A 15,807-nucleotide genomic window follows, 5' to 3' on the forward strand; every position below is an offset into this window, starting at 1 on the left:
ATGATGAGGAAGCGCACATCACGTGATACATATGATCACGTGACAAAGCATTTGCCATCAGCTGATCTGGGACCGTTGCAGGGGAAGGGGCTACATACAGGGGCGGGCCCTACATACATGGGCGGGCCTTGGGCTGGTCTGATTTCCTTTTCTTTGATGTTTGCATAGACGTTTGGCGAAAGGCAATAAGGGTCAACCCAGAGTGATAGAGATCTCTCTATTGCTCTGGGTCAACCTATCTATTTATCTATATGTGTCTGTATGACTGCCTGTCTGCCTGTCTTTATTAAAATTAGGGGTGCAGTTGGTAAGAGACAGCTATTATTTGATTGAAATTAGTTGGAAATTAAACTAGAAACTAGATCGTTTCTGAAGGACAAAACGTATCCATCAACGAGTCAATCGATTCAGGGGATTTCTTTGTATAAATCGTTTATAGAGAAAATCAAAATAGCTATAACTGTAGCGACAACTCAAGCCACTAGAGGCTGCTAATGCCGCATGATAAGCAACACATGAGTCCTCTCGCCAAATGATAAAGCAACACATGTTTCTTGCATATGATATTTTCAGCCAGAGTTTATTGCTTCCTTATTGTTCGTTTTTTGGGGGTTTGGGTTTTGGATTATTATCAGAAAAGAAAAGACGATGACACAAATACTATATTTCACGAAGCCAATCTGATCTATTTTTTTCATTGTGAGATAAGGAGAGAACCATGATGCAAGTGCAAATTGTTTACTGTAAAAATAAAGATTTATAGAATATAATAGAAAACAACTATCCAGCCTGAATCAATTCATAGGCCTATACATATAATTTATATATAGTGAACCAACCAAACATTTTGACTGGCATTACATTTCGTCAATCAATTAACTATACCTATTTCCTCCAAAAACATGTATTTATTTGTATTTACTATTTATATATATTATTATTTAATAAATATCATACATATCATATCACAGAATGGGCGGGGTTAAGGACACGAACGGTACGAACTAGGAAGACTAGTAGCCAGGTAGAAAGCGAACGACACAATGGCAGAAGAAACCCTCGGTGAGCTCTTCAGCTATAAACACAAGTTACTTACACGCAAACACATATTGGTAGAGCATCAATTAATTTAGCATTTCCCTACACTTATGTTTCTTTTCGTGAATATTCTTGTTGTAAACAAGTTATGGAATAAGGAGTCACGATAGGCCTGCATTATGCAAAAGTGTATTGTTGAGAGAACATTGGCAAAGTATCTCTGCTGTCATATTAACAGATTTGTTGTTCATTTAAACTCGTAATATGTCAGAAATAAATCCATTTATATTTTTGTACTCCCAGTTGTACATTAGACAGCAACTTCCTGGTTTCTCTTTGTTCTTAAAGGGACAAGCCCCTTAAAGAAAAGCCTTTTTTTTATCTGGTCCGGGTAGGGGATTTAAAAACGATAGAAATAATAACAACACATATATTAATTGTTATAAAGTAACATGTACTTATCATCTGTCCAATACCATCCAGGTGCGTTAGCCACAGCTAAGATCGCCCTAGCAGGTGCGGCGGCGGGGTTTGCCTTGGGGGACGCGGCGCTGATGGCGGTGGACCCTGCCCTGATCGCCGATGGCCCCCTGGGCAGCGCCACGGGCCTGGCCATGGTGGCGGACAAGGTGGGCTCCACGGGCGTGGCCGGCGTGATCGCCTGCCTCGTGTTCGCCGCCACTTTCTTCTCCCTGGGCTTCGGCTTCAACTTCGCCTCCCTGCTGATGCCGACTCTGGTGCGGTGTGGGGCGCCGCACGACGGTTGTCTGATGGACTGCGCGGCCGGCGCCTTCGTGGCCGTGGGGGCGGCGGCGGCGGGGCTGCTGGGCGGCCTGGCCCCGGCGTGGGTCTCCCTGGGGGCCCAGTGCGCCCTGGTGTTCTCGGCGTACGTCCGGACGGACGTCAACGAGACGGCCACCGCCCTGCTGGTCATCTACATCACGCTGCACGCCAACGCCGTGCTGGGCCGCATGGGCGTCCTGCTGGGGCTGTTCGCCGCGGCCATGAGCGTCTCGTTCATCGTGGGCCTCCGCAAGTTCCTGCGGAAGCGGTGGACGCCTCCGCCGCCGTCGGCCGCCCCGCAGCCCGGCGGCCTGCTGGGGCAGCTGTCGCTGAGCATCGTGGTCGTGGCCTCGCTGGGCTTCCCCATCGGCCTGGGCATCGGTGGGAAACCCGCGGAAGCGGGCGCCGACGGAGCGGCGGCGGCGGCGGGAGGAGGCGGGGGGGAGGCGGCGGAGGCGGAGGTGGCGTCGCTGCTGGAGGCGGTGCTCTGGGTGGGGGTCCTGTTCGCCCCGCTGCTCGGCGCCTCCCTGGGCACCATGGGCGCGGTGGGCCTGGGGCCCCGGGGCGCGGCACGCGCGGCCATGGCGGCGGCAGCGGCGTCGTGCCTCGCCCTGGCCGTGGTCCTCCCGGCATGCTCGGCGGCGGGGTCCCGCAGCTGCCTCGGGGGGATCCTGGGGGCGGCGGCGGCCACGGGGCTGGCCCTGGCGGCGTCCCGCGTAGCACTGAAGGCGGAGCACCGGGCCACCAACGTCGTCCACGGCGCCGTGGTTGCCGGGGTGATGCTGGGCGTGGGGTACGCCTCGTGGTCGTCTTCCGCTCCTTGGTATCAGCTCCTGGCGTCGGCCCTCACCGTGTCCCTCATCGCCACCATGGCGTTCTTCTGCGGGGCCCCCAGGAGTCCCTTTAACCTGCAGTACGGGCCGGGCTCGAGCGCGGACCTGATGAGGCAGCTCGGCAGGGAGACGGTTTCCACGGGAGCGGCGCCGTTCGGGGCGGGGGCCCTGGGGGCCGCCGCGCTGGGTACGGCGGCCCTCGGGAGCCTGGGGGCGGTGGGGGTGGCCATCGCCGTGCTGCTGGCACTCTGGAAGACTCTGAAGAGCATGGCGGAGCAGCCGGTGAAGGCTGCGGCCGCGCACGACGACTGAGGGACGGATGGTTAGGCTGTTGGGACTGGAACGAACCAATAAGTCTGAGAATGAAGGGGAGACCCAGCAGTTAAATGCAAGACATACTGACATGCACAATATTTGTGTTTATTTGTGTCAATGCATGTACATGCTTTTATTAATTAATTGTAATTTGTTTTCAAATAAATACATTTGTTGTTATTATTCGCGTGAGAATAAACAAAAAGCAAATTGTATGTTATTTTTGTGAAAATCTAAATCGAGAGAAGAATTTATATATTGCTGGATACTATTCGAATCAAGGATACCATTAGAGATAACGATACAAATGCTTACTCACTAATCATATTGGTTACTTATAAAAAATAATATATTGCAATATTCAAATATTACGGTAGAAGGTAGAACCTCTAAATTTCACTTTTCTATTTCTATACCACTCGAGATCCCTCTCTAGACCCGCTTGCCTTGTGGCTCTTGGTTCGGTTTCAACATGGCAACAGTATCAGAGGTCTTGTTATTTGAGACAAGTTGGTGTTGGGCGGGGGTTGCCAGTGAGGCGGGGAGGAGTGGAGAGAAGGAGCGAAGAGACTAACGTAACCCTTGAGCAGAATTAACACCTGATGGTGTTTGGCTGTATAGATACTCAACGATATCCTTCCCTAAGCATCTCGGGAACAACCTTTTTTATACGCTTTTCTGTTATTGCATTATTTAATTGTAGACTAATCCTTCTTTCGTTTTTTGCGTTACTTTTATCTTGACAAAGACGGTGGAAGAAGTCAACTGATTGGATATCAAACTCAAGGCTCACCAACAATCGGTACATTTTAAAATGCTTAATTATTATTTTTTACCTTGAACACTGGGGGACTGAACCTTTTCACAGTCTGGGAGCTGTTATAAGAGGCTATGAACGGTGGCGTCTGCATAGCCATTCATAACAAAAAAACTGTAATTGTTGTGTTTTTTATTCATAAACATTCGATCGTTTTGTATCAATTTTGCAATGCTGGAATTTCTGCGTGTAGGTGTATTGGATTATTGCCTATCTTTGGATGTACGTTATTCCACATGTCATTAAGACCAAAAGCAACCCAATCACAATGGAACGTGGAATTTAATATTTTCTTTCAAGAAACTCTTTTTTGAAAGAAAATGTGGTTTGGATAGTATAATTTTATGACCCAAACGGATTACCTTTACGCAGTTCCGTTTCGGCACCAAAATGGTTCTAAACACCGTCTCCACGACAGACACAGACAATTCTGCTGCAAGTTATACAGAAAATCCTGACCAGGAGGCCGGCCAGGCGGATGATGGAGTGGCTCGGACCCACGAAGTGACCGTGCGCCAGGTGGGCTACTGTTTGTGCCTGCCGCGCGTACTGCGCCTCAACTTCGCTCCCCTTTCCCTGGAGCGTCTTTATCAGACGTACTTCCGCCAACAACGGCAAGAAACCATCCCAGTGTTAGTGCTGTTTGCCGCTCTTTTCAACAGCTACATCATCATCATGTGTGCCGTGGTGTACACTGAGGACAAATTGGCAATGGTGGTGGTGGCCGCCGTAGGGCTGGCCCTGGACCTTATCTTTTACGCACTTGGTCATTTTCAGAAATTCCCTAAAGCGCCGGTGGCTCGGGGCGCCGTGCCCTATGTGCTGTGGCTCATGGTAGCTGTCCACGTCCTGTGCTACATGCGTCTGAACTACAACCGCTTCTCGCACGCCAGTGACTCCGTGGGTTGGCAGGCGTTTTTTAGTTTCTCCTGCTTTCTGACGTTGCCCCTGAACTTGGTCCCCCTCATCCTGCTCACTGCTCTCTCCTGCGGCCTTCACACCCTCATCCTGGGGGTGTCCGTCGCCCAAAGACTGATGGACGGCCAGCAGGGCCCCATGCTGGTGAGACAGGTAAACAAAGAACCAGATGTAGGCATGGAGTAGTGTCAATCTACCCGTTGCGCACACACAGTCCAGAAACGAGATGCGAAGAGTAAAAGCAGACAAAAGCTGGGCATGTAGTGTAGGCTACATGAGTACAGGGAATGTGGGATGAATCGATAATTTATTTCTATATATATTTCAGGATCGTTTAGCGTGATAAACACATCTTGAAATCGAATCTGAATCAGGGGCATTGCCCTCTAGACATCGGCCATATTGGATTGCATATTTTTTGCTGACTGATGTGATGATGGCAGCCTGTCCTTGAACGACCTACACTATTCTCTCCCCCCCCCCCCCCCCCACTCAGCTGCTGGCCAACCTGATCTTGTACCTATGTGCAGTCTGCATGGGCGTGCTGTCCTACTACATGGCGGACAGGAAGTATCGGACGGCCTTCCTGGAGGCACGTCAGTCCCTGGAGATCAAAATTACCCTTGAGGAGCAGAGTACCCAGCAGGTAGACCAAAGAAGAAGTGCAAACAAACACACACACACACACACACACTTCTGTGTGTGAGGCTAAACAGGCAGCATAAGTACACTGGCAACTTTATATATGTGTGTGTGTGTGTGTGTGTGTGTGTGTGTGTCTCGTGTGTATCTTCTCACCGGTGTGTTGGAACACCCTGCCTAATTAGGATGTGTTTTGTTCAACTCACAGCTAATAGGCTGACATGCTTTGGGACATGCTTTGCTGCTCTGTTGAGCTACTGTAGATGATGCCTGATGGGAGAATAAGCATTAGTATTCACAGGCGATAAAAACTAACCACCACTAATGATTTGACGTAAGTGAACAAATCATTTAGATTTCATAATTTCATTAAAAAATATTTTACTATTTATTAGGGGTGTAACAAAAACCGATTTGAATCGGAAAATCGATTTTGATTTAAAAGATGCAAAGCTTCTGAATCAAACTGAATCGAATCGTTCCATTTTAAAAATTTATCGTTCCTGAATCGTATCGTACCCCATGTATCGAGATACGCATCGAATCGTCTTTTATTGGAGAGATGCACACCCCTACTTTTTATGTTTTTATCCAAAGTGACGTCAACTTAACTGAACAGAGTACCGATTAGTCATACGAAACAGGGTTAATATTTGTTATTTTATGAGTGGTAGTGCAACAAGCTATCATAGATATAACAGTTCAAAGTGCTTTCTACATTTCCTACAACAGCTCAACAGTGCACTCCAGACTACTAGAGCTCAAACAACAGAAATCAGCACATACATTTGATAAAAAAATATCAATCAAATGACGTAATTACATATTAAGCATACCACAATTACCACTGAATGCAAAAGAATAGAATACCGTGTGGAATGAGGAATGGAAGAACGTTTAATCTTGCCTTTTCCAGCCTCATCCATCTCGTCCCTAAGCTTACACAAAGAGACAAGGCTGTTAAAGATCGAGTCAAAGTGCCAGGATGTTTCTATTCACCTCATTAGCTCTCTCCCATGTTGTTCATGTGGTTCACCCAGTGTGACTCATAGACTGAGCTCATGAGAGATGGAGGGTGGGTAAATTAACATAAATAGAGAGGTGGAAATAGTGTGTGTGTGTGTGTGTGTGTGTGTGTGTGTGTGTACGTGTGTATGTGTGTGTGTGTTTGTGTATGTGCGTGTGTGTTGTACCTTTTGCTTACTGTAATACACTATAAAGTAGTTTTATACAAATCCCAACCACGCACACACACACACACACTAACTAAAGTACCTGCAATACGCTATCTTTGTTTCTAGAAGTGGATCTTAACACCTGTTGGTTGTTCTCTGTTTGTAGGAAGAGTTGCTGTTGTCCATCTTGCCCAAACACATTGCGGATGAGATGCTGCAGGGCATGAAGGAACAGGCCAATCAGAGTGAAGGCCAGCAACAGCAGTTCAACACCATGTATATGTACCGCCATGAGAACGTCAGGTTAAACATAGTCAAATGCTTTCTCTTTCTTACATTTTCTTAACACTTATCCTAACACAGATCATAGAATAATAGTCTCCTCTCGTCAAACATAGCAAGTAAACATACATTTTCATGTTTACATAGCAAGTAAAAATACATTTTCATGTTTACTTGCTTTTAATAATAAATAAATGTATAGACAAAAAAAAAAAATCACTTCACGTTGAAAATATTTGTTAGAGTCAGCCAGCCAGAGCCAAAGACAATTGAGCGAGTCAAGATAGTGAAAGTTATTACTGCCTGTCGGGTTGATCATCTTTATTGATTTCCTTCCGTTCCAGCATCCTTTTCGCTGACATTGTTGGCTTCACCCAGCTGTCAGCGGCCTGCAGTGCCCAGGAACTAGTGAAGCTGCTCAATGAACTGTTTGCGCTCTTTGACAAACTGGCATCGGTGAGTTCACATACTGTACTGTTCTACAAGCAACAGTGTCACATTCTATCTTAGTCTATTCCATTCTATCCTAGGATATTCAGTTACCCTTGTCAAATACTCAAAACAATATTCTATCATATCCATCTTTATCCAGTTCTATTCTGTGGTTTATTTCCCCTCAAAAAAAAAATAATAACAGTCAGTGTATGATGCTTTGATCCTACAAACCTTTCTCATTGTCTATAAACGTCCTTGAATCAACTATAGAGACATGCTAAATACCAGACTGTTTTGCTCTTCTTCCCTGGTCCTACAGGATCACCACCAGCTAAGGATTAAGATTTTGGGGGACTGCTACTACTGCATCTGTGGCCTACCAGACTACAGAGAGGACCACGCCACCTGCTCCATCATGATGGGTCTAGCCATGGTGAAGGCCATCTCGTAAGTGATGGAACTGATTTCAGCCAATCAGAAACAGCGATTTACTATTTAAATTGCTCTCGCTATTTTATTCATTTTGATCAAATCACTTCTACTGGATTGAGATACATCCCGGTGAAGCAGATTGGTAGGGGGCTAGGACATCTTGCTCTAAGATGCCCCCCCCCCCCCCCCCCCCAAATATTTATGCAGTTAAACTGGTTTAATGTTCTGTCGTCTGCTGTGTGTTGAACGTGGTCTGTCTTTGCGACACACGCTGGTTCCTCTCTGGTCCTTCTCCCTCCCCAGGTACGTGCGGGAGAAGACCAACACGGAGGTGGACATGCGCGTGGGGGTCCACACGGGCACGGTGCTGGGCGGCGTGCTGGGCCAGAAGAGGTGGCAGTTTGACGTGTGGTCCACCGACGTCACCGTGGCCAACAAGATGGAGTCGGGGGGCATCCCCGGGTGAGAGATGGAAAGGATGGGGGGGATTGTTAAACACACATTATTAATATGTGTTTATGGCTACACACGTGTGTGTTTAATTGAGTGTGTGTGTGTGTGTGTGTGTGTGTGTGTGTGTGTGTGTGTGTGTGTGTGTGTGTGTGTGTGTCGTCTTGTGTGTGTGTGTGTGTGTGTGTGTGTGTGTGTGTGTGAGCATGTGTGTATATATTTGGGTGTGTCTGTGTGTCCGTTTGTGAATGTTTATGTGTGTGTGTGGGGGGGGGGGATGTGTATGTGTGGATGTGTGAGCATGTGTGCATCGGTCTGTCGGTCTGTGATTGTTTGTGTGTGCATGTTTGTATGTATGTTTGCATGTGTGTGTGTGTGTGTGTGTGTGTGTGTGTGTCTCTGTGTGTGTGTGTGTGTGTTCAACAGGAGGGTCCATATCTCCCAGAGCACCATGGAGTGTCTCCACGGGGAGTTTGAAATGGAGGCGGGGTGTGGGGGGGACAGGTGTGAATACCTGTTGGAGAAGGGCATTGAAACCTACTTGATCCTGTCCCCCACAGCCAATGGCACTGGGGTCAATGGAAATGTAAGAGATTTACACTCATAATGTAATTATCTGCTTTCGTCTGATTTTCAAGATTATTATTACTGCAAAGAATGTGCAATTGTTGTTATTTTTAATTTGTCTATCTATTAGAATATATCTGATTGTAATATGCAGTATTCTTGACCATTAATTCTCTGTAACCGCTTAGTCGTTTGAAAGAATGTTAATCGACTATACATTTAATAATCAATAAATCCTTTCATTCATTTTATTTTTGTTATCGCATGAGCTGTCCAGCTACGTGTATGCCACGATTAATCTGTGGTTAAATATTCTTTATAATTTTTAATGTTATTGATAATTTTTCGACAAAGAACATTTGATTGACACTTCCCCCGCCCAATGTCTGCCCTCGGCAGCAAGGCACACTGCCAGCTAGCAACTCCATACAGCTGATAAACACCACCGCTACCAATGGCAACGCTGGCTCTAACCTGGCGGTAGCCACAGAGAATAAGGTAAATGCCAACACAAACACACACATATAAAAACATTTATTGATTTATAATTGCTGAGATTGTTAAGATACATGTATGTCTCCTGACCTCTCTGTCCAGCTCTGCCCCTTCAATTTTTAATGTAACCTTTTGTTGATATTTTGATTTCATTTTATTCTTGTATTTTGTCTGGTTGTTAAGTGTCTTTGAGTGTCTAGAAAAGTGCGACACAAATTTAAAAAGTATCTGTATTATTATTGTTATTATTAAAACCTAAATAAATAAATAAAATGACAAACATGTTTAAATCTAAAGTGTGTTTTGTGTAGGGGGTGATCACGGTGAGCGGTGGGGTGAACGAGGAAGAGGGGCTCAACAATAGACTGCAACAGCAGCTGCTGGACAGAGAGAATGAGAACATGTGAGGACAAGTAGAACAGGAAAATCTGAGAAGTGGTGTGGTTATGGGAGAGGACAGATTCATACATTTGTTGAATCCCTAAACATCAAAAAATGACTGCTTGTACGCGACACGCCCACACATACACACTCATACACTATCTCTCCCTGTGGGTGTATGTGAATGCCTGTGTGTGTGTGTGTGTGTGTGTGCGTGCGTGTGTGTGTGTGTCAGTATGAAGGAGCACCACATGAACCCCTTGTTACTGCGCTTCACCGATGGCGAGCTGGAGGCACGCTACTCCTCGGAGAAGGAGGGGAGGAGCGGCGTGGCCTTCGGCTGCTGCTGCGTGGTGCTCCTCTTCATCACAGCCATGGAGGTCTTCATCGATCCCTGGTGAGGCAGGGATCCCATCGATCCCTGGTGATCCCATCGATCCCGCACGCAGCCAACCCTTTATTCGTCGTAAGGCGAGGATGTGACAGAGCTCTGACGATCGTTCGATATCTGCTTAGACGATGGAAAGAAATTCATCGACTTATCGTTGGAAAAGCATTGAATCCTTTCATTCATTAGGGAAAAATACATGTTGCTCTGTTATGAGCATCAGAAATTCACATCTTTTATTTGAATTATCATGAGACAAAAAAAATCACTTAAAGCTCCATTAACTGGGTTAGGGTTAGGGTTAGGGTTGAGGAAACGATTTATCGACAATGAAAATAATTGTCAAGTTGCAGTGTTAACTACATATTAGGCACACTACTCTACTCTACTAAAGGTAGTAAAGTACCCCAGCACTATTCATTTTGTTACCAGCAACGTAATCAAGGTTTTGAACCAGAAAAACATTAGTAGAGACTGTCAGCGAAAATGTCATAATTTTACCCAGATATTACGCAGATGATTCTGGTGTTCTTCATGGTAGATCATAACATGTCATAACATGTGTTCCTGTCCTGTGCCAGGCTGGCAGTGAACTACGTGACCCTGGCCATCGGAGAGGTTCTGCTGCTCATCCTGACGGTGTGCTCCCTGGCCGCCATCTTTCCCAGGGTGAGAAGAAGAAGGATATCCTAATCATAAACACAATGATCATGTCTGTGAGCTGCGGTCAGGTGGGGGAGAGGGGGTAATGCGTCCTTAATAAGGACACAATACAGTACAATGCTATGCAATAGCAAAACCAGACTCATTATGAGGGGGTGCCTATGATATGTAAACAGTGTCATAGTTTCAGATTAATAACTTATCTAAGAAAAACAGATAGCTGTTCTTCATTTTGTCTGTGAAAATGATTGTGGTTTTCTTTTTTCTTTGTCCTTTTTATTTGATTTGTGTATTTTAAAAACAATTTTCAAAGAAATTATAATATATTATAATCACTTTTTAACCACTTTTTTTCTGCTCTATGTATATGGGGGCGACACAGAGGTTCTCCAGGAGGCTGGTGTCGTTCTCTGTGTGGCTCGATGGCACACGCTGGGCCAGGAACACCTGGGCCATGGCCGCCATCTTTTTGCTCACCATGGCGGAGATTGCAGACATGGTATGGTCAAAGACACAGAAACACATCTCCATGAACCAGTTCTTCTGACTGGAGCTTGCCTTTGTTTCTGCCTTCCTCCACGTCCTCCTCTATTTTCCCATGTCAGGCTACCAGTAGCTTTGTGTAACAAGTGTCTGACAAGCAGGTCCCAATGGGGTCCATTATTGTGCTTTAGCTGTCTGCCTCATCGCCTGCAGGCTAATTTGACTGCCCCCCCGCCCCTCCTCACCCACCCACACATAGACACACCTCCCTTCCCCCTGGAGGGACTGCTTGTTCCACACATTGCTGCCTTGATTTCTTCCCAACTAGGCATAGACAGAGTCGCTGAGCACACTCATTTAAACCTGAACTGTCAGATACACTAGCTGGTGGCAGTCACAGGTGACAGCTGGGAGTTATCAAGGAAGCTAAAGAAACGGTTCGTTGCTCACCATGAGTATCGAACTGCAAAGTGTTGCTTTTACTATTTCGGTCCTCTGTAGAAACCCTTAAACAGTAACTCAAACAGTTAACATATTCTTTAATGCTGCATTTACAAACAGAAGCAATCAGATTTCCTTTTTTCAACCCTTCGAATCAACCCCATCCTGGTTGATTTAATCACACAGTTGTAATGATTTGATATCACATTCCATGTCACATATGTGATGTATCCCTCTTTATTACTGTACTTTTCCAACATGCAATATCATCTCCCATTTCTCGTCTTTATTACTGTGATGTTCTGATCTAACATCTTACTGCTCCTCTTTATTACTGTGATGTTCTAATCTAACATCCTATTGCTCCTCTTTCTTACTGTGATGTACTGATCTAACATCTCATGGCTCCTCTTTCTTCAAATAATGTTCTGACGTCCTTGCTCTTATGTTTGACCTCATATCCTACCATCCTCTCTCTGCCTCTCGCTGCCTCTCTTCCGGCCCACCACAGCTGAGCTGCGTCCCCCTCCTGGTCCACGTGTACAACACGAGCCGCGTCCCTGCCCTGGAGACCCCTCTGAGGGAGTTGGACTGTGCGGAGAACCCCAAGCACTACAGCTACATGGCGGTGATGTCGCTCATAGCAACCACCATGCTGGTGCAGGTGAGCCACCTGATCAAGCTGGCACTCATGGTGATGGTCGTCACGGCGACCGGCGCCGTCAACATCTTCAGCTGGCGCGACATCTACGACGTGTACGACTTCCTGGGGTTGGCCGCACACAGGTGGGGAAAAAAACGGACGCCGCATAGCACTATTGATTACCAAATTGACTAATTTAAAATTCAATCATGCAGTGCTTTGTTACAATGCATACAATTTTGACACGATGATATAAATAACTTGCAATAAAGTCCTCAATGTTTCTGACAAGTGGAACTATATTTTGATTTAAAAAATTTAATTATTATAATTTTTTTGACAGCAAACAAAATGTAAAATATTTCATCTTTCTTTCTAGAACCTTCATGGTACCGTCCAAGTACCTGATGACAATGATGATCATCGTCATGATGATCAGCTTCTACTACTTTGCTCGACTTGTGAGTCTGTCTATTTTTGTTATCTTTCAATCTATCTATCTCAATATCTAGTCTTTATTTATACTCTGACAGTGTAGTTCTTACAGCCCATCCCAGGGGATGTATTCACACCTTTATATAACCAACTCTGACCTTTAGCCTAGTCATACTCATTTCATCAAACTAACACACACACACACACACACACAAACACGCACACACGCATACACATGGATGTGTAGGTGGAGCGTCAGTCGAGAAAGCTGTTCCTGTGGAAGATTGGAGTACATGACCAGAAGGAGCGGGTGTTAGAGATGAGGCGCTGGAACGAAGCCCTGGTCACCAACATGCTGCCAGAGCATGTGGCCAGGCACTTTCTGGGCACCAAGAAGAGAGACGAGGTGTGTGTGTGTGTGTGTGTGTGTGTGTGTGTGTGTGTGTGTGTCTGTGTGTGTGTGTGTGTGTGTGTGTGTGTGTGTGAGTTTAGTGTGTGTGTGTGTGTGTGTGTGTTTGGTGTGTGTGTGTGTGTGTAGGGGGCATGTCCTTTGGCATGCATGTGTGTGTGAGAAAAAGAGAGCCTGTGATAATCAGTGTGTGAATCTGTGTGTGAAAAAAAAGTTCAAGTGAAATTGCTAAAATCATGTCTGCCCAAACCCTATCCGTAGGAGCTGTACAGCCAGTCTTACGATGAGATAGGTGTGATGTTCGCCTCCATACCAAACTTTTCTGACTTCTACACAGAGGAGGGTATCAACAACGGAGGCATCGAATGTCTTCGGATCCTCAACGAGATCATCTCTGATTTTGACAGCGTGAGTCAGCGGCCGAGAATAAAGTGCTACGGATGTGCCATTTTTAAAGGAAAGGATTGGAGAGAGAAGAATGTCACATTGTGTATTGAACTTCCTCCCTCAGCTATTGGACAAGGATGGATTCCGTTTCATCACTAAGATCAAGACCATAGGAAGCACCTACATGGCCGCCTCAGGGGTGACCCCAGAGAGTAACACCAACGGATACACCAACCGCAAGGTACCGCCTCATAGAACCACAGTACTGACCCAAGACAACTACAGCCACACAGACAGACAGTCAGTACCCTCTACAAGGTTCTCACATCAGAAGGAATCTTGGGTTTTTGTTCTTGCCGGTACAACCATACTGAGTAGTGATGGATTTCATGATTCGTTTCCTTGATTCAGTTCGCGTCGGTTAGTTCGCCAAGAAGAATCGTTCAGAATCGTTTGTTTGTTCGTTCTTTTCCGGTAGCGGTGAATCATGGAATGCACAGTTCTCAGCTGAGTCAGTCAGACTCAACTCCTCCCTCGTTCTCAAACGATCTTGCAAATGGTCATCAATCAACACACATCAAAACATTACAACTAAGTTCCTTTCAGCTGAGGAGCACTTCATGTTCGGAATCGGGATGTTGTTGCCCAGGCCAGTCCCTCTTCACCACTCTGCTAACTTAACACAGTGAACAGCGAGTCAGCGAGTGGGAGTCGAATCTGGGAGAACGAAAGATAGAGACGAACGAGAGAGAACTGAAACGAGGAATCAGGTCAGTTCGTTCTTGTTAAAGAGTCGTTCCATCAAACTGATTCAGTCGCCAACGACCCATTACTAATACTGAGAGGAATCAAGAGAGTTGTAGTACTACAAAAGCTTAAATTAACGTAAATATACTGTCACCTGGGCGATTAAAAATGTTGCTTTTCCTCGTCTTGGCAAACACTTTCAAACACAACAACGTCACCCCATAAAGACAAATCATCCCATGAATAATTAGTGAAAAATGACCAAAAAAAACAATACTACTAACAAAGTAACTAAAATTGCATGCTCTTATACTCCCAAAATGGCTGCTGTCATTGCGGTTTGGCATTGCGATGCACAAGCCCTATACAGCTACCCATGTCTGTGGTGTGACCGGCTCAGCACCAAAGTGGATTCTGCTGCTACTGACAAGAATAACAATTCTCTGTATTTGTGTCCAACCAGCCAGAGGACCAGTGTCTGATCGAGCGCTGGCAGCACTTGGCTGACTTGGCAGACTTTGCCCTGGCCATGAAAGTCATTCTCACCAACCTCAATAAGCAGTCATTCAACAACTTCATGCTCCGCATTGGTCAGTGTGCATAGGGACCGTTACTTACACTTACACTACACTGTGTGTGTGTGTGTGTGTGTGTGTGTGTGTGTGTGTGTGTGTGTGTGTGTGTGTGTGTGTGTGTGTGTGTGTGTGTGTGTGTGTGGTTGGGGGGGGTATCTTGTGGTGTTCATGTAAGGTGCATGTTTGTATGCTTGTTTGTATGTTGAAGCTTTGGTTTCATCCCTCGCAGGTCTCAATAAGGGGGGGGTGCTGGCTGGGGTCATTGGGGCTCGTAAACCTCACTATGACATCTGGGGAAACACAGTCAATGTAGCCAGCAGGATGGAGTCCACAGGAGTGATGGGAAACATACAGGTACTCCACATCTGCATGCATGCACACACACACACACACATAATTTTGCTTCATATTTACTACGGCTACGATTATATTTTATCTTCTCTGCCCTCAGGTGGTAGAAGACTGCTATATGATTCTGAAGGAATATGGCTTCCGTTTTGTCCGAAGAGGCCCCATTTTTGTCAAAGGAAAAGGGGAGCTGCTCACCTTCTTCATGAAAGGCAAAGATAAACCCAGTACTAATGGAAAGGGACTGGTCAAAACCATCCTACCACACCAGGTGCTGGAACTCTCGTGACCATTAGCACCTACTACAGCATCCATAACACACGCATGGTTAGATGTGTATTCAAACTCCCTTAACATATTCACACTTATATTTACATAGAGCTAAATCCGTCAAAACAACTAGTTACATGAAGCATCTGCAATTAGGAGGGTATTAATATTTTCTTAAGCAATCATATGCACTGTAACATCTCTTTTTCCATTGAAAAATATATTATTTAAAGACTTTATTCTGCTTATTTATATTCATGAAGCTGGGCAATCATGTTATTGGATTTATTACAAATAGGTCCCTGCTTCAAGTGTTAAAGCTTAGACTCAACCAAATTATTTTTTTCTAAAGTTCATAGTTTGTTGTACATAGTTTGTTGAGGCAGCATTGCATATTGTTGTACCATTTTTCAAATTATTTGCCTTTAATACGTACCAACAACCACACTCTCTAA

The 15,807-nt window shown here is 45.5% G+C and overlaps 2 protein-coding genes across 2 annotated transcripts; both read left to right on the forward strand.

Annotated features, from left to right (window-relative positions):
• Window positions 1–1,001: 1,001 nt before the first annotated feature.
• Window positions 1,002–3,318, forward strand: LOC311364182 (uncharacterized protein). Its single transcript, XM_084484197.1, has 2 exons — window positions 1,002–1,062; window positions 1,522–3,318. The coding sequence occupies exons 1-2, from the start codon at window positions 1,044–1,046 to the stop codon at window positions 2,964–2,966; spliced, it is 1,464 nt and encodes a 487-aa protein (XP_084340323.1). The 5' UTR covers window positions 1,002–1,043; the 3' UTR covers window positions 2,967–3,318.
• An 858-nt stretch (window positions 3,319–4,176) lies between these two features.
• On the forward strand, window positions 4,177–15,371 carry LOC311364125 (adenylate cyclase type 3-like; the record flags this gene model as incomplete). The annotated part of the gene is made up of 20 exons (XM_084484141.1): window positions 4,177–4,857; window positions 5,201–5,350; window positions 6,688–6,824; window positions 7,148–7,259; window positions 7,558–7,685; window positions 7,974–8,132; window positions 8,547–8,706; window positions 9,087–9,185; window positions 9,494–9,585; window positions 9,799–9,960; window positions 10,533–10,620; window positions 10,997–11,113; window positions 12,050–12,324; window positions 12,561–12,642; window positions 12,864–13,022; window positions 13,287–13,433; window positions 13,537–13,653; window positions 14,623–14,749; window positions 14,964–15,088; window positions 15,186–15,371. The coding sequence occupies 20 exons, from the start codon at window positions 4,177–4,179 to the stop codon at window positions 15,369–15,371; spliced, it is 3,303 nt and encodes a 1,100-aa protein (XP_084340267.1).
• Between the last annotated feature and the right edge of the window lie 436 nt (window positions 15,372–15,807).

The sequence above is a fragment of the Micromesistius poutassou genome (genome assembly GCF_964030765.1).
Source record: "Micromesistius poutassou genome assembly, chromosome: 19".
NCBI lineage: Eukaryota > Metazoa > Chordata > Actinopteri > Gadiformes > Gadidae > Micromesistius > Micromesistius poutassou.